This window comes from Pseudozyma hubeiensis (assembly GCF_000403515.1).
Source record: "Pseudozyma hubeiensis SY62 DNA, scaffold: PHS29, whole genome shotgun sequence".
NCBI lineage: Eukaryota > Fungi > Basidiomycota > Ustilaginomycetes > Ustilaginales > Ustilaginaceae > Pseudozyma > Pseudozyma hubeiensis.
Window position 1 is genome coordinate 34,880 of NW_012133811.1, and position 25,139 is coordinate 60,018.

General features: G+C 56.9%; 14 protein-coding genes across 14 annotated transcripts; 4 read left to right on the forward strand and 10 right to left on the reverse strand.

The window, feature by feature from the left end:
* Positions 1 to 165: 165 nt before the first annotated feature.
* Positions 166 to 483, reverse strand: PHSY_002860 (hypothetical protein; the record flags this gene model as incomplete). The annotated part of the gene is made up of 1 exon (XM_012333482.1): positions 166 to 483. One exon carries the CDS (start codon positions 481 to 483, stop codon positions 166 to 168), a length of 318 nt encoding a protein of 105 aa, XP_012188872.1.
* Positions 484 to 577: 94 nt separating this feature from the next.
* Positions 578 to 2,485, reverse strand: PHSY_002861 (hypothetical protein; the record flags this gene model as incomplete). Its single annotated transcript, XM_012333483.1, has 1 exon — positions 578 to 2,485. The coding sequence occupies one exon, from the start codon at positions 2,483 to 2,485 to the stop codon at positions 578 to 580; it is 1,908 nt and encodes a 635-aa protein (XP_012188873.1).
* A 128-nt stretch (positions 2,486 to 2,613) lies between these two features.
* PHSY_002862 (hypothetical protein) lies at positions 2,614 to 6,177 on the forward strand (the record flags this gene model as incomplete). The annotated part of the gene is made up of 1 exon (XM_012333484.1): positions 2,614 to 6,177. The coding sequence occupies one exon, from the start codon at positions 2,614 to 2,616 to the stop codon at positions 6,175 to 6,177; it is 3,564 nt and encodes a 1,187-aa protein (XP_012188874.1).
* A 205-nt stretch (positions 6,178 to 6,382) lies between these two features.
* Positions 6,383 to 9,469, reverse strand: PHSY_002863 (hypothetical protein; the record flags this gene model as incomplete). Its single annotated transcript, XM_012333485.1, has 1 exon — positions 6,383 to 9,469. One exon carries the CDS (start codon positions 9,467 to 9,469, stop codon positions 6,383 to 6,385), a length of 3,087 nt encoding a protein of 1,028 aa, XP_012188875.1.
* A 75-nt stretch (positions 9,470 to 9,544) lies between these two features.
* PHSY_002864 (hypothetical protein) lies at positions 9,545 to 11,121 on the forward strand (the record flags this gene model as incomplete). The annotated part of the gene is made up of 2 exons (XM_012333486.1): positions 9,545 to 10,051; positions 10,777 to 11,121. The coding sequence occupies 2 exons, from the start codon at positions 9,545 to 9,547 to the stop codon at positions 11,119 to 11,121; spliced, it is 852 nt and encodes a 283-aa protein (XP_012188876.1).
* A 931-nt stretch (positions 11,122 to 12,052) lies between these two features.
* On the reverse strand, positions 12,053 to 12,446 carry PHSY_002865 (hypothetical protein; the record flags this gene model as incomplete). Its single annotated transcript, XM_012333487.1, has 2 exons — positions 12,053 to 12,216; positions 12,371 to 12,446. The coding sequence occupies 2 exons, from the start codon at positions 12,444 to 12,446 to the stop codon at positions 12,053 to 12,055; spliced, it is 240 nt and encodes a 79-aa protein (XP_012188877.1).
* A 167-nt stretch (positions 12,447 to 12,613) lies between these two features.
* On the reverse strand, positions 12,614 to 14,314 carry PHSY_002866 (hypothetical protein; the record flags this gene model as incomplete). Its single annotated transcript, XM_012333488.1, has 2 exons — positions 12,614 to 12,770; positions 14,229 to 14,314. 2 exons carry the CDS (start codon positions 14,312 to 14,314, stop codon positions 12,614 to 12,616), a joined length of 243 nt encoding a protein of 80 aa, XP_012188878.1.
* A 416-nt stretch (positions 14,315 to 14,730) lies between these two features.
* PHSY_002867 (hypothetical protein) lies at positions 14,731 to 15,276 on the reverse strand (the record flags this gene model as incomplete). Its single annotated transcript, XM_012333489.1, has 1 exon — positions 14,731 to 15,276. The coding sequence occupies one exon, from the start codon at positions 15,274 to 15,276 to the stop codon at positions 14,731 to 14,733; it is 546 nt and encodes a 181-aa protein (XP_012188879.1).
* A 490-nt stretch (positions 15,277 to 15,766) lies between these two features.
* PHSY_002868 (DNA replication complex subunit) lies at positions 15,767 to 16,165 on the reverse strand (the record flags this gene model as incomplete). Its single annotated transcript, XM_012333490.1, has 1 exon — positions 15,767 to 16,165. One exon carries the CDS (start codon positions 16,163 to 16,165, stop codon positions 15,767 to 15,769), a length of 399 nt encoding a protein of 132 aa, XP_012188880.1.
* Positions 16,166 to 16,493: 328 nt separating this feature from the next.
* On the reverse strand, positions 16,494 to 16,718 carry PHSY_002869 (hypothetical protein; the record flags this gene model as incomplete). The annotated part of the gene is made up of 1 exon (XM_012333491.1): positions 16,494 to 16,718. One exon carries the CDS (start codon positions 16,716 to 16,718, stop codon positions 16,494 to 16,496), a length of 225 nt encoding a protein of 74 aa, XP_012188881.1.
* A 2,978-nt stretch (positions 16,719 to 19,696) lies between these two features.
* PHSY_002870 (hypothetical protein) lies at positions 19,697 to 20,164 on the reverse strand (the record flags this gene model as incomplete). Its single annotated transcript, XM_012333492.1, has 1 exon — positions 19,697 to 20,164. The coding sequence occupies one exon, from the start codon at positions 20,162 to 20,164 to the stop codon at positions 19,697 to 19,699; it is 468 nt and encodes a 155-aa protein (XP_012188882.1).
* Positions 20,165 to 20,532: 368 nt separating this feature from the next.
* On the forward strand, positions 20,533 to 22,506 carry PHSY_002871 (hypothetical protein; the record flags this gene model as incomplete). The annotated part of the gene is made up of 1 exon (XM_012333493.1): positions 20,533 to 22,506. One exon carries the CDS (start codon positions 20,533 to 20,535, stop codon positions 22,504 to 22,506), a length of 1,974 nt encoding a protein of 657 aa, XP_012188883.1.
* Positions 22,507 to 23,086: 580 nt separating this feature from the next.
* Positions 23,087 to 24,301, reverse strand: PHSY_002872 (likely mitochondrial ribosomal protein; the record flags this gene model as incomplete). The annotated part of the gene is made up of 1 exon (XM_012333494.1): positions 23,087 to 24,301. One exon carries the CDS (start codon positions 24,299 to 24,301, stop codon positions 23,087 to 23,089), a length of 1,215 nt encoding a protein of 404 aa, XP_012188884.1.
* A 188-nt stretch (positions 24,302 to 24,489) lies between these two features.
* PHSY_002873 (adenosylhomocysteinase) lies at positions 24,490 to 25,125 on the forward strand (the record flags this gene model as incomplete). The annotated part of the gene is made up of 1 exon (XM_012333495.1): positions 24,490 to 25,125. One exon carries the CDS (start codon positions 24,490 to 24,492, stop codon positions 25,123 to 25,125), a length of 636 nt encoding a protein of 211 aa, XP_012188885.1.
* Positions 25,126 to 25,139: the final 14 nt, after the last annotated feature.

Here is a 25,139-nt window from a genome sequence, read left to right on the forward strand (position 1 = left end):
AGGTGTAGTTTTCGGGCGCTGTGAAGCTTTATAACCTAACCAGCTGCTTTTGATCCAGCTCGAGGGAAAGCGTTTGCTGATGAAGGACCCACCGTGTCAGAGGACCGTCGTCGCGAAGTGGCAGAAAGCTTTGACGACTCGCACAGACATCTCATCTCATGCACTTCATTTCAGCGATTTGCTCTTCGTCCAACGAGTCTTTTGAGTTGACCACAACTGACTACACGTTTCCCACACAGCTACCAACGGATATCTAGGCAAGATTCTGTCGAAGTCGTCGTGCTGTGGGCGTAACTCTGGTGTCTGCGAGCTCAAGGTTTCGCTGATAGAATGGATGAAGGGGCTCTCACGGTGAGAGCCACAAGCGATCCGGTTGGGCCGGTCATTGGATTGTCGCCGGACCGCACATAGGCAAGCCATGGTTGTTCGTAGCCGGTCACACGGCACGTCATCCCTCTTTCTCAAGGTGAGTCGACGGCGCATCTTCCGGCTCACACAGCTCTCAGACCGACATTCGCAAACATAATTCACGCACGAACTCGACCCAAGACACTTCCATTCATACAATATACGACATCTATCGCTTGTTCGCAAACCTCCCACCCTGAGCCCCATTCTGCCTCTTGAGCCCACCGTTGTCCCCACCGCCTCTTCCGCCTCCACCACCCGACTTGCCCGGCAACTCCTTGACAATATTAAGTCCTGGTTTGCCCTTCAAGCCCATCATCGACACGGTCTTTTGCAGCAACGGAGGTCCGACCCAGGCACCACCCTGACTCTCGTTCCACCTCAAGATGTCTCTAGCGTACTCGTTGGTACTCTGGATCAAGTCTTCCGGTTTCCACCTGAGCTGTTTGAGGTAGGCCTTGTAGAACCCTAGATGGGCTTGGTACGCCTGACTCCTCGTGGTGGGATCGATGGATTGCATGGCACCATCGACATCGTTCGTCACTTGGGGTAGGGCGACTTTGGATTCTGCCTCGACGGCTGCGACGTCGAGTTTGGTGATGGGCAGTTTCCTGACGTCGGATTGGTTGAGGAAGAACGCTTCGAAATCGGCGAGGATCAAGACTCCACGACCCTGCTTACCTGCTCGAGCGGTACGGCCGAGACGGTGGACGTACTGTTCCAGACTGCTAGGCAAGCCGAGTTGCAGCACGAGCGAGATTCCGGGAATATCGATTCCTCGAGCAGTGACGTCCGAAGAGAACAAGATACCCGAAGTGCTCGTCTGGAACGTTTCCATCGTCTTTGTCCTGACCGCTTGTGACTTTCGCGAATGAATCTCGAAGATCGGACCCAGCTTCGAGTACGCCGAACCGCGCTGGTTGCGCAATTGCGTGAAGACAGCAGCTGCCAACGAGGTCGATCTCGCCGTAGGCAGGAACACGAGCAGCTTGTGGTCGGATGGATGACGAATGGCCTCCGTCAGCACCACCTGGAGTGCACGTGGAAGGCAATCGCGAAGGGAGCAGATGAGCGATTCCTGAGGAACGTGCTCGTGCGTGTTGTTGTCCTGCTCGGTAAGCGTCGAGATGAATGCGTGGTCGGGACGAAGTTTGGCGACCTCGTGAACGAAGCTCGGGATGGTGGCCGAGAAAAAGAGCGACTGTCTCTGACTGGCGACGGGATCGGGAAGCATCTTGAGGATCTTCTCCAGCTCGTTTCGGAAACCCATGTCGAGCATTCGATCAGCTTCGTCGAGGACGAGGACGCGAAGGTTCTGGCAAGCCTTGCGCAGGTCGAGTCCAGGAGCATCGCTGGAGAGGTGGTCGAGCAGACGACCGGGTGTAGCGATGAGCAGGTCTTTGCGGTCGCGCTGAAGTCGCTTGCGTTCGGCACCGATGTTGGTTCCTCCGACGACGTGCTGGACCGAAAAGGTGCCTTGGAGGTTGGCAAGCAGCATGTGAGCCTCTTTTTCGATCTGCAGAGCCAGCTCACGTGTGGGCGAGAGGACTAGGACAGAGATCGATGTTTGCGGGGGTGGTTTGGGTAGGGCGCAGAGCTTTTGGATGGAAGGGATGAGGAAAGCGAGCGTTTTACCCGTACCGGTCTTTGCCTGTGCCAGCACATCCCTGCCCGAAAGTGCGGTGGAGAGTGTGGCGGCTTGGACAGCCGACATGGTGGGGAAAGGGATGGCCGAAAGAAGGCGGTCGTCGACGGAGCCTTTGAGGTCCGCAAACTTGTTTTCCGTCAGATAGGCGGCGGCATCCGTGCCAGGTGCGATTGGCTTGGGCGTCCAGGTGGGCGTGTTGGTACCAGAGGGTGCAGGTGTGTCGTCAGGAGTGGCGACAAAACTGCTGTTGGCCGTGCTGGAGTGTGTCTCTTGTGTTGCAGATGCTCCTGCCAAGCCTACACGGGGCCTTCCGCGCCCTCGACCGCCACCAGCACCGGCGCCACCTCGTCCTCGACCCCGACCGCCGCGGCCACGACCTCCTCCTCCACGCCCACCTCTAGCATTCTCCGCACCGCCCTGTGCTCCCATTCTGTTGAGCAAGCTGTTTGACTCCATGTTTGCGATGGAGTATTATTGTATATGGTGGTGTGAAGGTTGGACGCAGCACCGAGGGCGCACAGACAGCAACATCGACAGAGCCTAATTTGACGTTGAAAATGCGAAATTCGTGCATTTTTGTGCATCGATTTACCGCAGATTTCTGTCAGAAAAGCGCTTTTCTTCTTACCGGCCGGCTTGAAACGGCTGAGGCTGAGCAACGGCTTTTTGGACGGCGAAATAATGTTGAAGAGCTGTTCTTCCTGCAACCATCATCCTCAGTATTCTCTCGCAGCCTCGGCAGCATGAGGGTCAGCCACACCACCCTCAGCAGGGTCGGTACCGCTGCTACTGCGGGAACAAGCAGTGCCGCAGCTGCTTCTTCACGGCGCCTTACGCCTAACGCACAGTCGATCAGATCAGCGCCGCCTACTCCCTTTCAAAATCTTGTCAACAATGCATTGCAGCCGCTGCTATCCGCTTCCAAACTGTTTTCGCCTGCTCCAAGGAAAGCCGCAGATCTTCAAGTCCTGCCCGCTGCTCGTGAACCGTTCGAGCCGTCCAACTCGTCCGGCCGAACACTCGCCAAACGCACCCGACAGCTCTCCCAAGCCTCGGGCAGCAAGGTGTACAACAGCAGGGCGCATCTTATCAATCGTCTCATCCGCGACAATCGCATCCTTTCCGCAATGACCGCCCTTACCGAAGATGTAGCCAACTCGAGTCGCACACCATTCACCGCCGACCAGATGGAAAACTTCATCCTTGGCATGCGCATTCAGAGCGCAAAACACGCCACCACACGCCCGGCTCCCAGACTATCCAAACCCACCGATACCGATCTCTGGAGACCAGCCCGTCTCGATCCTGCCATTGCAGCAAAGTCACTTGACATTCCTATCCAATGCGCCTACGCTATCGCTGCCATCTACGATGTCTGTCTCCAACGCAACATTCAGCCCACAGCAAAGATGATCTCGGCCATGCTCTCGTGTTTTTTGGATCTGCTTAATCCCGACCAACTGTACCATGCTACAGCGAATGCCCTCCAACACCTTGTTCCTCCTGCCGCAAGCGCAGACGATCAAGCCGCTCACCTCAGGCGCATCAATCACCATGCCCTCTCGAGCTTCATCGGAGCATTCGGCCGCACGCAAAAACCCGAGGAGGGCGAAGCGCTGCTCCGTCGATGGGCCAATGCACAGGGAGCCCGTGATCCCACCGTTCTGCACGCGGACCTATCCATTGACTTGACAGGTTGGGGCAGCAATGTAGTGCTCTGGCAATCGCTCATCAAGGCTCGCGTCGACGCAGGCGATCTTCCAGGCGCTAGAATTTGGTTGGATCGATACAGACAGGCAACTCGACAATTTCCAACGCCCATCAAATCCGCGCCCTACCTCACATACATGGCTGGCATCCGAAAATTGGTAGACCTACCTCACCTGTCGACGGCGAGGATTGAGAGGACCTCAAGTCAGATACGAGATGCCATGAACCTCTTGATCGCCGATCGTGTACCCGTCGACATTGCCATCGTAGCGTTCATCCTCAGCTTTGAGGCCAGAGTTGGAAACGTGGCTGGTGCATACAAGATTATACAGAAACAGCTGGGTGGCATCCTCGAAGCTGGTCAATTGCACGATGCCGCACTGCTCCACGCGCTCTTTTCCATCCAGATATCTGCTGCCAAGCACACAAACGCACAAGCGTCAAGTAAGCTCAAAGATCTGCCGTCATCGCGTACACTCATCCAGTCTCTCGTCCAAGTAGGCGACGCCAAAGTGGTCACTTCTACCGACAACATCGCAGCATGTCGAAGCCGCCGTACCCTCAATGCGGCGCTCAGAGCAGCGATGGCAGAACGCGACTACCCCGCCGCCGTCGTCGTCCTCAACCTCTTCGAACGGTGGAGAGTCAACCCTTCACAGAGCACCTACACCTTTGTCGTGGATCCGCTCGTCGCGCACGGTCATACCCTTGCCCTGTCGCCTGAGTCAGGCGAGGTCAAAGCCTCGGCTAGCAAACTCAACCTCGACACGACGCTCAAGAGTGTAGCTCGGCAGGGCGATGAGCAGGCGCGAGCGATCCAAAGGGTCGTGGGTGATTCGACGAACGGTGGCGATACAATGATGTTCAGCGCTCAGCCAATATCGACGCTTCGTCAGACGCAGTATTTGGTCAGGGTGCTCAACAGGGTCTGCGCGGCGGAATTGCAGAGTGCGCAAGAGGAAGGAGCTGTTCCCCCGGGCTGGTTGAGGTTGCAAGAGAGTGCGAGCTGGCAAGACGCGGAGAGGTGGCAAGACACGGAAAGTCCGCAAGACGTGGAGAGATCGTACCAAGCATCGGTGTGGAAGCGTGTCAAGAGCTCCATCTTGGGTGCACAGGACGAGATGTTGGGTGCGGTCGAGGAGAGGCAAGATGACCTTCCGACGTCGAGGAAGTTGATTCATGCAAAGGCGCCTACTCTTTCGCCGTCGCGGCGCGGATTCACCCCAGTGGTGTCGAAGAGGCCCACCTCGTCGGACAAGGTTGCTCCTGGCAGTACAGGCAGAGGTCCGATGAATCACGCGAGAAAGCAGCAACGCACGCGTCTCTCATCCGCTCGCTCTGCAGCTACGAACCCGAGAGCATTCTCGACATCGGCCGTAACACGCAACAACACCAACGACCCTGCCGCATGCGACTTGGCTTCAGCTGCTTCCCGCCAAGATTTCACGCACCTCGACCCGGTACGAGCGATCTACATACCCGGATTTGTACCCTACGACCTTGGTCTCGCTCTCCAAGAGCACCTTGTCAGGCAACGTTCCGACGCACGTGCTGCCCTCCGCGCGTTGTCTTCCGCCACCTCTTCCTCTGCATCCACTCTGTCCGGACATACCGTCATCGCCCCTTCCACCTCCGAAGCGACCCTCCATTCTCTCGCATCCCAAGACACACTTCTGCTCCTTCAACATCGACCCGTATACACCGAAGGACGTCGGCACGATTCCGAAAACCACCTCGTTTCCTCCCATCTTCGATCCCTCGGTGCCGACTTCCACCTGACCAAGCGTGGTGGTCAGATCACTTACCATGGACCGGGTCAATTGGTCGGTTATCCAATCTTGAATTTGGGATCTATGAATCTTGCGAGTCGGTGTTACGTCGATCGAATCCAGGACTCTCTTATCGGTCTGCTGAAATCGAGGGCGGTGTCTACGGTGCCCCCGCCGGACGATCATACCGGGGTATGGGCGGACGAGTATCACAAAATCGCAAGCATCGGTATCCAGGTCAGACATAGGATCAGCAGTCACGGTTTCGCACTCAACGTGGAGAAGCGTAGCATGGCTGGGTTTAAGCATATCGTGGCTTGCGGAATCGTAGGTCGGAACATGACCTGTTTGCAGGACAGACTCGATCCAAACGGTCCATTCGAAAAGTACAACACGTACAAGCAAGGTCAAGAGGTGGATAGAGAGGAAAAGGTTGAGAGCATCGCTGAGGCGTACATGCAGCATTTCGCAGAAGTGTTCGGTAGACAGGTCAGACAGGCAGGGCACGACGAGTTTGAGGTGGAGCTAAGAGATGAGCAGTGGAGGGATAAGTTGCGACAGGGTTTGGGGATCGAGGTTGCGGAAGACGAGAGGGTGGTCGGTGGAATCAAGGTCGATGGTAAGCAGGTGGTTGTAGGCTGATCGAAGGTGCCGTGCAAGAACGGCGAACTGATGCAGGACACTCTCCACCTCCGAGACTAGCAGCCCTCTTCCTCAGCTAACTCACCATCAGGCTATGACAAACTCTCATTGTAGAAGATTTCGTCTTAAAGTAACACAATAACAAAAGCAACCATGCATATTGGCGTTCCCAACGGGTCCTCCTCGTCATCGCCTCGAGCGTCGCTCATTCGCGCAGCTGAGTCGTATCTGAAGTATGAATGACGACCAAGCGGGTCAATCCATCCTCTCCCATCTCCTTCTTCGCAAATTGGAATGGTTTCGTATCGTCTGTGCTCGAGCCTTCACCGTCCCTCCCGCCCGCATCTAGGGTGGCATCACGTGCACCCTGTTGCCTCGAGCGAGATCTTTGTGGCAGTCGGGTCTGACCGTCTCGTTGTCCAGACCATGCTTCCGCTGCCGGGTTCGGTCTCGTTGGCACTGGAATGCTGGCAGAGCCGCGTCGCGCATACGCTGCCGTGGTTGCCGTGACGGGAGGCAGCGCCGCGGCCTGATTCGCGTGCTGCCCTTCGACCTCCTCACCCGTAACAATGACCGCACCATCCAACGGCACTGAAGTCGGCTGACGGTGCACCTCTCCGCCCTCGCCAGCCTGCGCACCCATAACGTCCTTTCCAAGTACAGCATTGCCGACCATCGTCAACTCCTCCGACATGGTCTGAGCCAACGACGACAGCCTCTCGGTCCAATACCTGCTCGTAGTCTGGCTCGGCAGCTGACCATCCGACATCCAGCCAGGTGTCGTGCTGCCCGAGGGACTCTGCGGCGAATGTGCAAGATGGTGCTTGAGCTGCGTCGACGCGTCATCTCTCGGCGGCGATGTGGCTACCACGACATCGTCGTGCATACTTTGCGCTACGATCGGTCGACTGCGGATGTGGCTCGACGAGGACACGGCTCGCTGCTTGCCTGCGGGAGGCCGGACGGGGCGTTCCGAGCCTGCGGCGCCGTGGAGCATCGGTGTGAGTCTACCAGACGCATATGCATGCGAATAAGAGCCAATGGGACTGCTGACGGCCGAGCTGACTTTTCTCGGCTCCGTGGAATGGCTTGCTCGGCGCAACGCGGTAGCGCCGAAAGCCGAACGATCCGGCTTGGGAATGTGCTGACTCGACAAGTGTCGCCAAGAGACGGGCTGAGACGGTCGACCGTTGATAGGTACGCTGATCCCAAGGTCATGAGACATGGGCGACGCGTAAGGAGATGCACCGGCGCTTCGTACGTCGCGGCGCTCTTCATCGCCCACAACACTCTTGCCTAATCCCGCAGACTCACGTATGAACGCGGCATTGCCACCAAGAGACCGACTGTTCTGCTCCCCGTCGCTCGTCACGCCGAAGGTCGCTGTCCGTTCGCGCGAGCGTCTGAACGGTGGCAATGTGATGGGCACCGCCATGCCGGCTTCGTCGCCGCTACGCATACGAGGACTGGCTGGCGGCTGTTGCTGCTGCTGCTGCCAACTGGCGCGACGCGAGCTGGTAGCACTGCCGCCCTCGGAAAGCCACCCTGGTAGCAGATTCGATCGCTGCGGCGGCTCGTACGCGTCAGAGTCCGGCTCTGTTGGTGTCGGGGGAGCAGAGTCCTCAAATGCATCTGGAAGGAAGCACATTGGATGCGAAAACGAATCCTTGAGCTTGAGCTTGCGGGCAGAGCTGCTGGACGGACCCGACATTGGAGAGGTCTGCTGCGATTGTGACGGCTGTGATGGGCGTGAAGGAGAGCCGGAGCTGATCCAATTCGGGTTCTGAGCGGCATTCTGCAACCCCGTAGAGCTGCTCGAAGGTCTGCGCGAGTCCAGATGGCTGGAGCCTGTTTCAGATTCGCTGGGTACAGCCCGAGCTTCGTGCCGCCATATATGTCGGTCGGAAGGTCGTCTGGTCTGCGGGACGACATCTGACGTCTCTGGGCGCAATTGCTCAACCTCCTCCTCTGATGATGGCGAAACACCCCCGTTCAGGGAAGCTGCACTCTCTTGGCTCTGATCCAGCAACGATTGTGTCTCGCTCTGAACGTCAGAGTAATCCGAGCCGCTGAGCCCTTCATCTTGGTCATCGTCGCTCGAGTCGGTGTCGCCGTCTTCCTCATCCTCGCTGTAGCCGGAACCCTGGGAGGAGACATCTTCGCGGAGCTGATCCCAGAGTGCGGCCTGATCGGAAGAGACGTTCTCCCTTTCCGGTGCAGGCGACCGGATGGGATCGGCTCCACGAATTCCCCGTAGTCGTTGAGAGTAGGCAAGCTTATGGGGTGCCGGGCTGGCCGACAATTTGCTCTTTGGCTTCCTCATCGCATGTGCTGGGGAGAGTCGAACTGCTCGCTCTGGCTTGGGACATGCAGCAAATGCCAGGACTCTACGCGATGCCGCATCGCTTGGTGCTTGCTCGTCACCGTCGCTGACAGCGCGTGCGTTCTTTGATCCGTGACCTGTGTTCCGATCCGGGGCAGGACGTGTTGGCGAGAAAGGATTGGCGCTCGGAGACCTTCGTCGTTTTGACGGCGCCGGACTGATGAAGGTGAGCTTGCGCGAAGAGGAAGCAGGCGCAGACGGAAGCCGAGACTCGACTTGCCCGTTCGATGTCGCATTGCTGAAGATCGGCACTATCGGTGGTAGCTCGAAGGGCTTTGGCGAGCCGACGAGGGAAGCCTCTGGTTCATTATCATCGTTGTCCTCGGAGACGACGCCTGGCGAGGTGCCGATGCTGGAACTGCGTGAATTGCTTCGCGGGGCCCAGCTGGAACGGGTCGATGCTGTTTCTTCGCCTGCTGACGATGCGCTGAGTTGTCGAGCCTTCGGCATTGCGCTCGTGTGACCATTTTGTTCGAGGTCTTGGGAGCTGAGGTTGCTGGCCTGCCTGGCAGCGCGTTCTGCAGCGCGTTCGATGACATGTGCATGCTCTTGAATGACAAGGCTGCGCTTTCTGGGAGCAGGCTCGTCTGACGTTGTTGTTTGTGGCGGTACAGCTGCCGCCGTATCTGCTGCCGGTGTTGCCGTTACAGGATAGACAGGTTGAACGGTCGATGCTGTGGCATTGCCTTGCCCTGTTGCGATGCGATTGTGTGGGATGATCTCCTTTTGCGGCTCTACGAAATGCAAGCGTGGTCGAGGTGCAGCCGGAGAGATGCTGTCGAACGTGTCCTCAGCCGCCTTCGAGATGCCGTCCAAGCTCCGACGTGCGTCTTCGGTTTCGGTTCTGCGCAAAATGCCGAGGTTGGCAGTAGAAGAGCTGCGCGGTGGCTGAGCAGGAGATGCAAGCATTGTCGAGGACAGCAGCGAGGGCCGCTTGGCATCACCGCCATGCCTGATCTGCACGCCGACTTCCTCTTGTGGCACATGGGAATGCGAAAGGTCGAAGGAGTCGATGGCTGGCTCGGGCGACGTAGTGAGCTGGTGCACGACGCGCTTCTTGAAAATGAGCGGCGCATGCTCCACGATCTGAGCGGGGCCGGGCTCAGCTTCGCTGTTGGATTGGCTCGGTACGCTCGTCGGAGGCTCGACCTGTATGGTAGCCAGCGCATCGACGTGCTCACCTCGAGCGCTGTGCCCGGTTTGTGCTCGGGTGGCGGAGGGTCTGCCCGGAGGCGTAATGAATGTGATGTTCGGCATGTCCCCGAACTTTCCGAAGTTGACCGACCTAAGCTCGACGGAGCATCCGATGTGTGCTTCTGTAGCTACAGCACAAAGCGCAGTCCGACAGCGGGAGGTAGCATGCAGTGTCTTCTTTCTCTGTGTAAAGAAAAGGGTATAGCTGAACTGTGCCCTGGATCAACGGCGACAAATCGACGGGAAGAGCTGCATCGGATCGAAGACGGGCCTGAGCAGGAGACCGCAGCAACCCCGGTGCGCGAAGGAGTCGACCTGTGTTGAAGCAGCGGTGACAGTCGGATGGTCCCGCTCTTCTTTGCTGGCCAGATGACGCGAGCCGTGATCACGAAAGTCGCTCCATCGATGCGCCCATCGCCTCCTCAACAAAGACGAAGATGTTCCTTCCTCGATCGGCAATAGTCCGTGGCGATCTTGGCTTTCGGAAACGGGTCGAGGTCGTTTTGGCCATTCAAGACTCTGTGCGGAGAGTTGGTGAGCTATGAGTCCGCGATGTGAGACAACGAAAATGGTAGACGGCAGCAGCGAATTGCAGATCAACTGGACCCTGGCCGCTTTACGCTCAACTGTACCCATCAAGCCACGCACAGAGTTGACTCCACACTAAGAAAACGGTCTCTCGCAAAAACGTCACAGCTGAGTGTGGCAATTCACTCAAGGCAGCAAGCAGGCTGCGGCCATATTGCCTAGCTGACGGCGAAATTGTCTCGTGCGACTCCTCCACTGCTCAATCCACACGGAGCCTCCTCGCTCACCCCGCTGCTGCATGTCGATGTCAGATTCTCGGACTTTCTCCCCAAATCTCAAAAAGGGATTTTTTTTTTGGTCTCGCTCGTAGAGATTGCCAACGTCAGGCACCTCATTGGTTCGGTTGTGTGTGAGTTGTGGCTGTGAGTGAACACCGAACGTGGCGTCTGCAAAGCGTGTCAGATCAAGCGTCATTGTTTTGTGTGTTTGATCAGTGGCCGCATCTGAGGAGCGCCGCCGCCACCATCATCGCTACCACAAATGACGCTCCCGGGCAGAGAGGCTTAGCAGTCGATGCTGCAACTGACACTCGACCAGCAGCCCGCGGTGCATTGCTATTGATTGCAGCATCGGCAGACAGTTTTGTCATGCTTGGCCTACTGCGACTTCCGAGCTTTGCGTCTTTCCTCAGAAGGGACCTGCTTGGCATGGCGTCGAGACGGGACGGCACCGGCAACGCCGAAGACTCAAAGAAGGAGAAGTCGCAGCGACTCGTGTTCGTCTTCGCGTCCAGAGCAAAGCAGTCGCAGATGGTCGCAGAAGCCCCCCTGGAAAATTGACTCGAATGATGGGCCTAGAGCCAAGATTCGGTTTCGCAGCCAAATTTCCCACGCTCTCGCATTCGGCTTGGCAGAGCACCTTTCCTCTTCTTTCTTGCCCTCGCTGTCTTGCAGACCGTACGTACTGTACCATAAGTCATCCATCGTCCTCGCAGGGCGACGGTTTTTGTGCGGTACAGGCTGCACCCAGGAAGCGTGCGGCGAAATTGCCGTTCACTCCAACCGTCTGTCTCGGGCCACAATTTCAAATAATTACCTGTGCCGGTTCAAACGAGCTACTAAGCAAGACCTGCTTCATATCCCGATGTGTCACGTCTCGCTGTTCGTAACTAAGCGCCGCTCTGGACCCCCTCCGGAATCCGAGCGCGTTCTTTGCGTACAGTGGCGGCTGTCTTCCACCGAGGTCGACGTATTGCTGCAGCAGCGCTCTGCTTGTTTGTCCGGATTGACTGTAGCTGCAACCGCCTGCTGATAAACTGAAAAAGGCGATCGGAAGAGACGAATCCTGCAGTGGTGGTCTCTTCTGTTCGTGATTAGGCAAGGTGCTGACTGCGGTTCAGGCGGGCCTCTTTTTTCGCATTTCGAACGCTTCCTAGCACGGTGGCCTGCTGCAGTACTACTGTCTCAGGTGGAAGCGTGCTGCAGTGCGATCTGGCAATGCGTACCGGCCCGTCGTTGCGCGTCTGCGGCCAGCATCAGAGCCGGATTAATTCGACGATCAAACTCTTAGTCGCCGATGACTTTAAGGGTTTGTTTGTCGGCCTCGAACCATGGACCACAGAATTTCAGAAACCCGGGCCCTCGCACTTTGCCGTGCTCGTCCTGCAAAGAAATCGAATCTGAGATGCCTTTGTCGAAACGCAAAAGCAATGAGTTCCGATCAGTGTTTCTGGGTCGAAGCGTGCCTTTACTTGTCTGCTCGTGGACGGCGCTAGCGAACCAGTTTATCCTGCAGAGCCATCCGCGTCATTTTGCCGGCGAGACTACGTCGAGAAAATAGCAAGCAGCGCAAAAGCGCAGCCGTCGACGGCTCGACATAGCAATTTCCAGACCTTGATTGGGGCCCGCGGCCCAACTTTGCTTTGCCGCAGGCATCTGAAGGACGCCGGTGGAGCACGAAAGGCCACGCGAAGTGCCGGAAGAGGTGACTGAGGATGGCTATGTGCTGCACTCTATCGGGCAGTGCGTCTCGCCTAGCAGCCGAAACATGCTCGCGTTCCTGATGGACCGTCCATGTACTTTAGCTGACCTGTGTGCGAAAGCCACTGACGAAAGTATCGTTTCGTTTGCTTGAGGGGGCAGTTCGCGGCCATCGTTCGGTGCATTCGGACGTTGAGCGTGGGGGATGCAGCGAAGGGGAAAACATTTAATTTGAACGAAGCTCGCGGGGCGGTGCTCGCTTAGGGTTGTGGTCTGGTCTCGTGGAGAGCTGCACGCATAGATGGGGTACTGAGACTGTATTCAGGCGGTAAGTCGCCGCAGAGGGTGCTGTTCAGGGTCCAGGTCCAAACTGGCCCTTCGTTCCAGAGGCAGTGCGGCGAATAAACGGGAAAATGAGTGCCACCCGTGGGAGCATCGTCGTAAGCGAGAGAACGACGCTGGGCAAATTCGCACGCTCGTTCAAGGTCCGATTCGGCTGTGACACGATTCTGTACGGCGAAATTTGGCACTAGTGGGCTCAAGAACTCTTTTTTTCATTTTTCCGTCCTTGACCGCAGCTTCGGGAGTCGGAAGCAAACTTCGGTCTCGCCTAGCTGAGAGACCTGGATCGCCGGGACTCAAGGGATCAATGTGAGCTGTAAGGCCTGAGCACGAAGGCAAAGTGAAATGGCGATTCGAACTGTTCGCACGAAGGCCGAAGCGACCGGAAGTCGGCCAATGTTTCTGCGTCGTCATGAAAGGTGCGCAAGGTCGACATGTCCTGAACACGATGAGTTGAAATGCCGACACGAGGCCACGAGGTGAAAACAAGATGCACAACCATGATCGGCATGCATGGCCGCCGCGTGATTTCAAGCCACAAACGTCTTTACACTCCGCACCTTCCCCGCTAGAGTGGTGGAAGAATTCACGTGTTTCCCTGGCCGTGCTTTAGTGGATCGGGGATAGATCGCCATTCAACCGCCATCGTACGCCGAGAAGAAGTCTGCACTCCCCTTTCCGGTTCCGCCTTTCCCACTCCGCTCCGAGGGTCGTCGCAAACGGTGACAACCAACGACGATTCCCACCCCGAAAAGCTGTATGAATGCTGTCGCAGATGCCGCGTGTTGATCTATTGCGGTTCTGCTTCTTGCTGCAGAGATGCCATCGTTTCGTCCCGGGCATTCGCCTGATCGTCTCGATCGCTGGCTGGCCCATCTGCAAACCCAATTTTGCTGCTTGGTCGATCCATTTCAATGTCCGCCTTGCGTGGTTTACAGTGTAGTTGGAAGAGACCACGCCCGCCTCTGACTGCGCTTCATGCCTTCTTGCTCCCCATGAGATGCGACTCGATGAGCAGAAGAGGCGATCCCATCATGCGGTTGGGCGTCGAAAGAAGATCCCGTGCTCGGCTTGCATCGACCCGCCTACTGTGGTGGGGCATTTTATTGTGACTGATTTTTGTGAAGCATTTCTGTGAGTCCCAAAATCAGATTTCCGCCTTTCACACCACGGGTCTGCTGCGTGACCGTAGCCGTGCCTTGCCGAGCTCGCTCGATCCTGCACGCACGCTTCACCAGTCCGGAATGCAAGTCGGCGTCGCGGGCGTACATATTCGGCTAAGGCAGCGCAAGGACCGCGTCTGCCCAAGTTCGCAGCTTGTCAGCACGCAGAGAAGTGGTTGAGAGGAAGCTCGACGGTGTAGGAAAGAAGCAGATCACGATCGACGATGCAGCCATCGACAGAAAGGACCGTTTTGGCAGCCTCGTTGACCCGAGCTCGGCTTGTTAGGGCGTGCATCGCAACGAGTCCAGCAGCGAAGATCGTCGCATGCTCACTCAAACATGATGCAGCGTGAAGCTGTTGCAAGGACTTCATGAGGGCGAAGCACGTTTGGTCGCGACTAGTATTTCCAGAATCGCGGAGTCAAGGCATGGCGGACATGCACTAAAAGATCGGTTTCATACCTGAGACCACGGCGACTTTGCAACGTGCTCACATGACGGTATCGTCGCAGATTTTCCCTTGCTTTGAGCACGGCGTTTGATTCCATCTGATCGACGTCCGAGCTGTTGTGGACGGTGCGTGGCTGAAAGCGTGTGGGCTCGGCCTGATGTGTGCCGATTGAGCTCGGCCTTTTGATTTTGCAGCGAAGGACCCCAGAATTTGATGCCGCGTTTAGCGAGGCACTGCTGCATGAATGCGGCCTTTTGTTTTCCTCCCCTCCCTATTCGCCGTCAGCTAGGCTGGTACACCATGTGTGTACCTTTTTCGACATCCGTGACAAGCGAAGAGGTACAGGCGAGCCTCATGGCTTCGCTTCGGGCAACACCGCTTTGGCACATTGCGGCTCTGACACTTCCCACGCTATTTTACCCCAAAGGTGAAATGTGGACGAAAGAAGCAAAGCACGGGTGGCATTGGGTTTCGCCTGACCGAGACCCCTGTGGAAGCCTGATCAGCGCGAAATCAATTCAAACATCGCCTTCCGATTTTCTTGGAGAGGCTGCACGTTATGAACGCCATTCGACGCTGGAGGTCTGGCTCGCGGTCAGAAGCCGTCTGGTCTGAAGCGATGAGCAACAGCTGGTGACTTGACCGGCCAATCGAGCTTTCATGGTCGCCGTTGGCTGGGCGATTGACGAGGTGCTGATAAACAAGGTTTTGGTGCCATCCTGCTGGTCCCCCGATTGACTCCCACAAGCGCAGGAGCAATTTGATGCTACTTTGGTCGGCACTCTGATCGCAACAAAGATGCGCCGTCGATCCTTGGGTCAAGAGGAAAACGCCTTGCATCAGCCCCGAGCCAGCAAGGTAGAGGTTGGTTGTTTGTAAATGCTCCTCCGTCTTCAGCCTAGCCGCATGAGCCATACGCCAAAATAAGAGCGCGGCGGCGGCGTCGGCGGCGTTGTCGCAGCAAAGTTGATGTGCCGTAATGGTCGGCTCTTCCGACCGTTCTTTTTTACGCCCAAAATGTTGGTTAGGGTTGTACAGCGGTACTGTCCATGCATGCATGCAGGGTTTCGAGTGGCGCTCGTCCGGACGTCAGCTGCCTCCAAAATTTCTAAGCATCTCGATGCTCTTGACGGCCGTCTCTCTCCTGGATTCCTCTGTGACCATCAAACCACAGACAATCAGTGGTCGTTCACGGCAGAAGAAAAGAGGCCTATCACTGTGGACGTTCTGAGGCATAGAGGTCGCGGAAGCTGTACCTGAACTGCGGCAATTTTTTCTCTGTCTTCAGGAAAAAAAAAGGTTAATAGCACGTATGGCTGTGCTGTGCTCTAGCACCGATTTATCCTCGGATAGGCTGCTGCGCTTCGCAATTTGTATTTCGGATGAAGAAGCAAAAACGAGGGTATTATTTTTTTTATTTAAAGCTTCAATAAAGCTAAAAGATCCAAAACAAAGCAAGCGGCCTGTCACGGCGACACAATGTCACTGCCACGCGCTGCAGCCGAGGTTCACAGTGCGTGCGCCTCGCTCCCTGGGCCAGCGAGCGAGGTCAGCCTTCCGTAGCGACAACGGGCGCGAACCCGTGCACGAGGACTGGTCTCACTCGCAATTTCTCGTCCAGCGCATGAGGAACTGCGCAGTTGGACCCCTTCTTCCGAATGAGCCTTGCGCCGTTGGCTTCTGACGCTCGGGGCCAGCCTGCCACGGACAGTGTATTCTCGGCTTCTGGCCTCTCGATCGAATACAGACGACATCCTCCAATCCTATGCGGTATATCCCGTACTTTGGCAAGGGTCGGGTTTGCACAATCTGGGTCTCTGCTGGCCGAATCCAGATTTTCGCTCGCCTCACTTGCTCTCCTCCTTGCTGCTGCCACTTTCGCCGTGTATGGCCCGCAGCTCGCGAGAAGAGAAGGAGGAGGAGGAGCAGAAAAGGTTTGCACATCCATGCTAGCCGTGCAGGGCTGTTCCCGACCAAAAGCATGGCTACGGCTGGGCTGAGCTGAGTTGCCTCTCCGAGGAGTGCCACCTTCCACCTCCTCTGATTCTGCGCCGTGATGCGTCGGGGAATGGACCGTTCGCTATAGCTATATTCCCATTCCTTCGACCTGTAGATGGTTGTTGACGATTGCTGTCATGCTCGTCGCAGCCCAGCTGCTTGCTCTACTGCCATTGAATGTATGTATGCCCGGCGTCCGGACAGAGGGGACGGACAAGCCGGTCGATCGGAAGGGGCGCCTGAAACCGTGGCTTGTTTGGCCAGCTGCTTTTGCCACGCTACACACCTCCACCGTGAGTGACCAGATCTTCGGAAGGGGTTCCTCTCGGCCCGTCCCCTTTCGGTGCTGTACGGACGGCCTTGCTCGGTCTCCTCTTGGTTCGTTCACCAGATCGTCCATCATCCTTTCCTCTTTGCTTAAAACTGGCACCGATCCGGTCGATGTCCGTCTCGATGATCCCTTTCGCTGCTTCCTCTTCACCGTCTCCCTCGTTTTGCTCCATCCCCTTGCTCTACGCCGCAGCCGTTACCGACCCTGTCCTGAACGTTGCACGTATCTTCACTCGTCTCCATCCTTGGTTGCTCCCCCGACAGCCACTTATGAAACTGCCTTGACGGCCGACCTCCACCACCTCCACCAAACGCCACCAAGCGCTAGCATCGTTTCATCTTGTTCACTCTGCGCGTGCCGGCAGAGATCCGACGTTAGCGCGATCCGTCCAACTTGCCTACTTGATCGGCTAGGGTTGCTCCCATTTGTCTGCTCTTCGTTGCATCTCTCGTCTGCAAACGCAGTCTGTTTTCCGAACATCCAGCCGAGGGACGTCTTCAAGATCTCTTTCCTCCCACCAACAGCAAGCACGGCAGAGCTTGCGTTCATCAACGGCGTCACAGTTCGCGGCGGTCCGGACGAGCCCACGCTACTCGGGGTCCATCACCTGCAGGCTGCCTCTAACCCTATTTCACCACCCACCGATCCAGCATTCGCTTCATCCATCGCGCCGACATCCTCCCGTGCATCAGCGCCAGCAGTTTCCGTGAACAGCTTTAGTCGCAGCCACTCATCTCTGCAGCCGACGCGGTAGGTGGCTGTCAGAACAGTAGCTGGCACAAGCCCACCTCTGCGCCCTCGCTTGCGCCACCCACCGTGCGAGCCGGAAGCGATCGGATGGGAAGCACCGAGCTGCCTTTCCCACTTTCCTCTCCACCGACTTTCGGTGTTCGTCCCACTTGACAAGGTAAGTTCGACCAGGTCGCAGCGCAGTGGCTCATCGTGCCGAGTTTGCCCAAGCACAGCCAGACATGGGGATGAAGGGAGGCAACGCGACCCGAACGAAATGAAGCGAGGTGCGTCCGCGCCTCTCGACGTTATGAAGTGGAGCCTCGCCTGTCCGTGGCTGGACAGGCTCCTGGCATTGCTACTGCTCGTCCCTCTCGATCGATCGCTTGCTTTATGAGTGCATCCCGCGGAAATCACCGAGAAGGTGGCGACATTGGTTTTTCTCCGGTTCCATATCTCTGCATGTCAGCATGATCGCCGACAGCTGCGCATTGGTCCGTTCAGATCAAACGGCCTTGCGAACAAGAGCAAGAACGACGGCAGGCAAAGAAGGGAGGAGAAGCGCTGTCGTCGCTTTTCTTGCAACCGTTCCGCCGCTCCGCCTGCCCGATGTACACACGCTCTCTGGCACATTCTCACACGCCCACAACTCGACCTGCTGGTCGCTGGCTCGTGCTCGTGCTCGCTTCTCTCTCTGAAGTTCGGAACAGAAGACTTACCAAGTTCTTGCATCCCTTGTCGCCTTTGGGATATAGTCTCCTCGTCAAGATCGTGCGCTGCTCACGCCGGCCTCCGCCTCGCCATCTGTGACTGAGCAGCCACGCTTTTCCCGCGGACCGCGCCGCCCTCGAAGTCTCGGACCAAGGCTCGTTTCACTTGGACCTTCACGGGTAAGTTAGATTCAACACAATGACCGTCTGCATCTGTGCCCGAGCTTGTTCCGATTTAGATCCTTCAATAAGGGATTAGCGCAGAGTGGCCCTTCACGGATGGGCCGAGATGGGAGCTCGACGCCAAGAGTTACACGCTCTACTCCAGATACGCTCTCGGAGCTCGGTCGATTCCGCTGTTGCCAAAGTTTGGCTCGGTCATCTCCGCTGCCACTGGTCCCGAAGATCAGCACAAGAACTGTGTTGCTGATGCGACGGGCCATTGCTCAGGCTTTCGACATCCTTTCCGTTGCTTGTCTGGACCGAGTTGATCGCTGGCATCGGGTGATACAGACGTGCTGCTGTCTGGCATGCAATCGTTTCGCGGGGCTAAGCTGGTGATTATGATGCGAATGCCCTTCATCATCATCTGCTACATCCAAAGTAGGACGGCTGCCATGTCACGGGCCGCTCAGCATCCTTGCCTAACTTCAGATGGCACAATCGTCGTGTAGAGACTACGTTTGGCTACGTAGGAGGTGGCACACGCTGCGCGCTTGCTCTGACCGGTGCTTGGCACAGCAAAGATACTGCGCTACGCTTCAGCCTGATGGTGCCGACATTCTTGCTGATGTTGCGAGCAACATCATCGGATCATCCGAGCTTTGACGATTGCCCTGAAGCTTGGAGGCTGCAGGCAGCCTGCAGTCAGGAAGGACCGCAAGAGGAGACTGTTGGTTGATTTCTGCCTCGCTTGAGCGCAAAGGGTCCCTCGCGTCTCAAAGGCCTTCTGCCATGCATGCCGCTCGAAATGGCGGAAAAGAAATTGGCAGGAAAAAATCCATAATTGGTTTCTCCCTCTCTTTTTTTTCTTCGCCTGTCGATGTCGGCTGGGTCGCAGTGGCGTCGTCACGGCGTCTCATCTCTCCCGCTGTTTTCGGATTCAACACGGCGGTAGGAAAGACAGGTGACTGCGATGCTCTACCTTGCGACCTTGCTATGGCTCTTGACAGTCTCGGTCAATTCGAGATCGGACGCGATGCTCAACTCGTTGCGCGCCATCTCTCCTGCCCGATCTTCGCTGCCCTGCACATGCCTATAGATGGCTATGAACCCTCATCGCTCTCATGTCCCTCCGCGCCGTATCGGGTTGCCACTAGTCTCGGTGACCTCATCAAAGCCATCCGAGCTTAAGACTCTGAGGCTGCTGGGCAGCGACAGGGCAAGCTCGCCATCGACTGCAACCGTTTCAGGCAACCAGCAGCTTCGACGAGAAGCTCGAACAAGGAATGTTCCAGCCAGCGCGTCCTACTGAGGGTCGCCGCCGGCCAATTCCGAGGCAATGGTACGTGGTCACCGCGAATTCCTTGCTTGCTTGCTTCTTGTTTGGTTTCGTACTGGTCAAAGTGGTGTACGAGATGGTTTGGCAAGGTTCTGCTCGCCATCGGATTGTTGACCGTCAGTTCGCAGCTGCTTAGAGAAGACGATGCTTCGAGAGCCTATCATCATTCATCTCAATCTTGGCTCTGGCTTCCCGCCCTGCAGGTCGCCGTCAGGTACTTTGCGACTTTGAGCTTCGCGGCCCCCACCGAGGTCTTCTCTCCGCATCGTCCTTCAGGCTTGGCAGACCCCACAGACATTCAACCGTCGTCACTGCGGCCTCGACATTTTCGCCACACAGGGCAGATCGGATCAATTCGGGGGGAAAAACCCCATTGATGCTCTTCCGTACATCTGTAGCAACCGTAGCGCTTTGTCCACACAAGTTTCCGCTCGTGCCAGCTGCACTCTTCGACAGCGATCCTCGTAGATTGGCAGGTCGATGCTGATTGACAGGAATCGTCTCGACGGCAGAAACTGACTGTTGTCGTCTACGGCGCCGACTCTGCTGAAGGACAAGCTCGAGGCACACGATTTCCCTTCCCAGGCTCGGTCGCCTCACCTTACTAGCCTTGTTTGCTTTGCACGTCTTCGGGTTGACTGACGTCTTTGATCTTATTCTTCCTTCCTTGTTGTCCATCCGATCATCTCTGCAGACCGTAACTTCCGATCGAAGCGCCCGTCTGTCAGTCACTCACGACACCCGTGATCAAAGCACCAAGATCACTCACCCGGCGGCATCGTTCGACCTCCTCGAGGAAAAGCGCCCTCCGGTGCTGTCCCTGAGACCCGGCCCGGTCCCTCGGAAGCAAGCCTTGCCGGTTTGAGATCCTTGCCCTTCCAGCCGATTGCTCAGCATCTTGTGCCTTTCTCGCCGACGCCTCTGGAAGACTGTGTCCGAGGGCAAGGCCGCGACGATCGAGCTCATATCCGATAAAGCAGAGCTCCTTTCCGCGGGTGCAAACACACGTCCCTTTCTCACATCAAAGCTTTCGGGTCATCATGTCGATGCCTTACTATACAGGTCAAGCGGGCTCTTCGGACTCGCCATATCGTCCGGGCACAGCCGACAGCTCGTGGGAGCAGCCGAGGCCCTCGACCATGGAGCACGCCCGACCAGACTTATTTGCTCATATGCCGCCGGTTTCCACGTCATCGTCGCAACATCGCCCGGAACCTGTACAAGCTTCGCAACACCAGTCCGTATCGGATAGCGCGCAGAATCTCTATCTTGGCGCGAATGTCATCACACCTCGTCAGACTTCCTTCCCACGAGATCAGATCGACGCCGGCGTGCAATTCAGCACAGTAGGCGCCACGGATGGTTTTGGTCACAACGTTCAAGCCTTGATGCCTGCCGACACTCCTCGTGCGGCGCATTTCGGAAACAGCAGCAATAGCAACGCCGGCGCAATGGTTGGCGCGCAGCACTCTTTTGCGCCTGTCGCCTCGGCGGCCTGGCCGAGCACATTGCCGCAGCAGCCCGACTCTATGGGCTACAGCCGCTACGCATATCCAAGTCAAACGAGCTCAGGCTCGTGGGCGTCACAGACCGGAACGTCGATGTCGCAGAGCGTCATTTACGAATCGTCATCTTCGACCAATGCCAGTCCGAACCGCTCGCAGACGTACTACGACTTGTCGAGCGATCACTTTGATCATTCCGGCTACGCTTCTCACATGAACACACACTCGTACCCCATGTACGGAGCCTCGACCTCCAAGCTGGGCGGAACCAACGCATACATGTCGGCGCCGCAGCCAGACTATCAGCCCGAGGAGATCGACAGCATGCTCAATCAGGTCTCGAGTCTGTACAAGACGGCAAACACCAAGAAGATGGCAGAATTTTACCGCGACAAGTGGGCACGGATGTGGTTGACTTGCAACTACACGCTCAAGCCGTCCATCCAGATCTCGATACCACGCACCATTTTGCACGAGTCTTATCGCCGCGCTTGCGACTCGTTCGGTCTCGAGCCTCTGCAGGCAGCTTCTTTCGGCAAGGTGCTTCGAAGCCAATTTCCTGATGTTGCACAACGCCGTCTCGGAGGACGCGGAAAGACTCGCTTCCACTACTGCGGCTTCGGCACGTCCAACGATCGTGAAGCTGTCAAGGTCAAGTTGTTGCTTGAAGACGAAAAAGCGGGCAGATTGCAGCTCAGCGCCGGCCTGAGCGCCGAGTATGCTGCAGAAGCCAGAGGCAAGGCGCGATCTGAAGGGCACGAGGCTGAGGCGTCGTCTTCGTCCTTCCGCACACATTCTTCTTCAGACGCATCGCAGTACGACAACTCGCCCCATGCATCTTCGGAGAGCAGCGGCTTGGGCCACTCTGGCATGGCCGCGGACGACAGGCTGATCGCATCTGCCTTTGCGACTCTCAACAGCGCCGTGCTTACGCCCCCTGGCACCAGCTCTGGTGCTGACTACGGGGGTCAAGACGCGGCGCGATATGCGCAGGTGCCTTCGCAGGGGCAATCGTCACACGCTGGCCAGCTGTACGGTGGCGGCGCAGGAGGAGCAGGTATGCCGAGGCGACACACGGTTTCGCATTCGTACTCGGGCTTGAGCGACTTGTCCTTCCTGCCTGCTGGACTGCATTCGTCCGGAATGAACGACGCTGGAGTAGCGCATCCTTCCAGCGAAGTGTCGGCTTTTGGCGCATCCACTGCCTCGGGCATCAGCGAGCCAGCCCAGTCTGCGTCTCTGCTCAACAGCCCAGCTTCATCGCTGCATGGCTATCAATACTTGCAAGATCCGCGTCATGTGCCTAGCTCGATGCCGTTTCGACGATCTGAGCACGACTTGCAGGACTGGCCGGCGTTGCCTGATCATCAGCACAGTTCTGGAAGCACTACAGGAGGACCCGGCGCAACGGCCTCTGGCGGTGCAGCTGGATTTCTTACCGGAGGGTCTGGCGGTGCGGCAGCTTCGCACGAGTCGACACGAAAGGCGTGGCCCAATCACTTTTCTTTGGAGTGAGAAGCAGTCCGTCTGAGCCACCACAACCACACCGCCCATTTCCATTGCCCCCAAGGTTTCTTAGTCAAGGTCTTTCAACTCTCTCTTTCTCACACATCAACCTCACTCTCGTTAGTCCCCCTTTCTTCGAATAAGCAGCTCTGTCTACACACGAAATGTCATTCTGCTGCCCCCGTTTTCCTCCACCTCACTCCTCTCGATCTGCGATCTGCTCGAGGCAGATGGATCGTAGCGTAGCATACACGACGCTCTTACCCGTTCCCTTGCTTATCTTGTAATGGCATTTGGTCCTCATGTACTACCCTTGTCATGGTCTGTTTGAATGTTATTAGATGTTTGCACGTTTGCTTGAGTGTGGATGTGGTTTGATATAAAGAGATGAGTGATCGACGGAGGAGGCGGAGTGGCGTGCTGAGTCGGGGAATGTTTAGCGTCGGGTGAGACTCGGCAAGTGCTTGACGTTGGATGGTTAACACACGATCTCCACTCGCACAATCTCGCATACACGGCCACATGCTGCAACGACGGCTGCTCTGTTCCTTGTGCTTTGTGAAAATTTTCTGCATCTGTGGCCTTGTTCTTAACGCTTGACCCAGGTGAAGGCCTTTCTAGCCTTGAGCATGCCGGTCTTTTTCCTCTCGACCATCCTGGGATCTCTCTTGAGCACTCCGTCCTTTGCGAGCACGTCCCTGACGTACTTTTTGACGGGCAGACCGTGTTCCATGCCGAGGCTGGAGCCGGTTTCTGCGACGATGGCGTTGGCGAGAGCGTGGGCGACGGCACCTGCTTGACCGGACTTGCCACCGCCGCGGCAGAGTGCGAAGACGTTGTACGCTCCGAGGGTCGAGGAGAGTTTGAGCGGCCAGGTGATGGCTTCGCGCTCGGCGGTTCGGGTGAAGTACTCTTGGATGGGTTGGTTGTTGATCAGGATCGAACCGACAGATGACTTGGTACGGACGATCCATACTTGCGCGGAAGACTCTTTCCTCCGACCCATGGAGTAGGCTCTTCCTTTGCCATCGATCTTCTTCTCGCTAGCCAACCACAGTGCTCTGTCCGAATCCTTTTCAGCCAACAGATTTTGGCTCTTGGCATTCTCATTCATGAAGCGTTCCAAGGTCGTGTGGAATTTGTCCACCATTTCGCTTCCGCCGGCTAGCGCCGGGTTCGACTCGAACTGCTTCACCAGTGTCGCATAGCGCGCGAGCAAACTGAGGCGGGAAACGATCTGTCGATACTGTGCAGCTTTGAGGTTCGTACCCAGGATGGTCTGGAGGTCTCCGATCGACGCCCACAGGTTTTGACGTGCACTGGTGAGCGTAGGTGCGGACGAGTTGGGTGGTAGCAGGTGTGACTGTTCGAGCAGGCGTTTGGTCTGACGTGTGAGTTCCTCGAGTTCCAGGAGCGTGTCAATGTACGCGGGACGTCCGGTGTAGTATGACGGAGAGGTGGGTTTGGTGCGTGCTGGAAGGGGTGCGATGGGCGGTAGACGAGGGATGCGGGATTGTTGGTATGACGAGGAGGAGGAGGAAGAGGAGGTGGAAGTGGATGCGAATCGGACTGTATTGGTGAGCGAGAGTGTTCGCAAGGTGGAAGTGAGGGCTCGTTTGGACGAGGTGGCGATGGTGCCGGGTGTCAGCGCCATCTTGAGCGACGGTTCTGATGAAAGGGGAGGATGGTAGGTCGTAGTTGAATGGAGGTGGTGAAAGTCGTTGAGGAGCGAGTTGAAGTCGTTTTCTTCCGATGCCGCTCTTTTTCGCTTAGCATCACGTGATGATGCCGTTCGATCAAACATTGCACCCACTTCTTGGGCCAGGCATAAGAGAGCTCAGGCTCTAACATTCTGGGATTGGCCGAGCAAGAGGCCGCGAATGTGTGTTCTTCTTCATCACTTGCGCTTCGTCCAACACGACAACCAACACCACCCCATCATCGATTCTTCTCTGCCTCATTCTCTTCATTCCCGAACCACAACGAAGCACCATGACCGACACAGCGCAACCATCAGACGCTTCCTCAGCTCAATCAGCAGCCGCACACACCGGCACCCAACTGATCACCAACCACATCCTCACCATCCCGCACCCGCAATACACGCATTTCCTCACCCAGATCGTCCACCTTCGAACCGCATCCGGACAATCGAGCTTCTTCGTACACTGCAGCCACCTGACTCCCACGCTCGCACGATCCTTGCTCTCCGCCTCAACTCCCAATCCCGAAGCTGACTCGCTCACTGCCGAAGACGCCGAGCTCGAAGCGGCACTCGCAGCCGCCGGTCGCACCTCCACCTCCTCCACCAGCATGCACTCCACCTCGCTCGCCACAGACTTCGCCCTCGCCATCAACCCCACACACCACACCTCAACGTCGATCGAAATCCTAACCTCAACCACATCAGCATCAACCTCCTCCCTCGCAACCTCGATATCCAAACGTCTCTCCGCCAAGCTCTCCCTCCCCCATCTCCTGCTCTCCCTCTCCCTACCCCCCACCCTCACACCCGCCCCTGGATCCATCTCTTCACAACAGGACTCCCACGCCCTCCTCCTCCTAGAAAAAGCCCTTCGAGACACACTCCAACTCACACTACACTCATCTTCTTCCTCCCAAACATAAAATTGCAAAAAGAG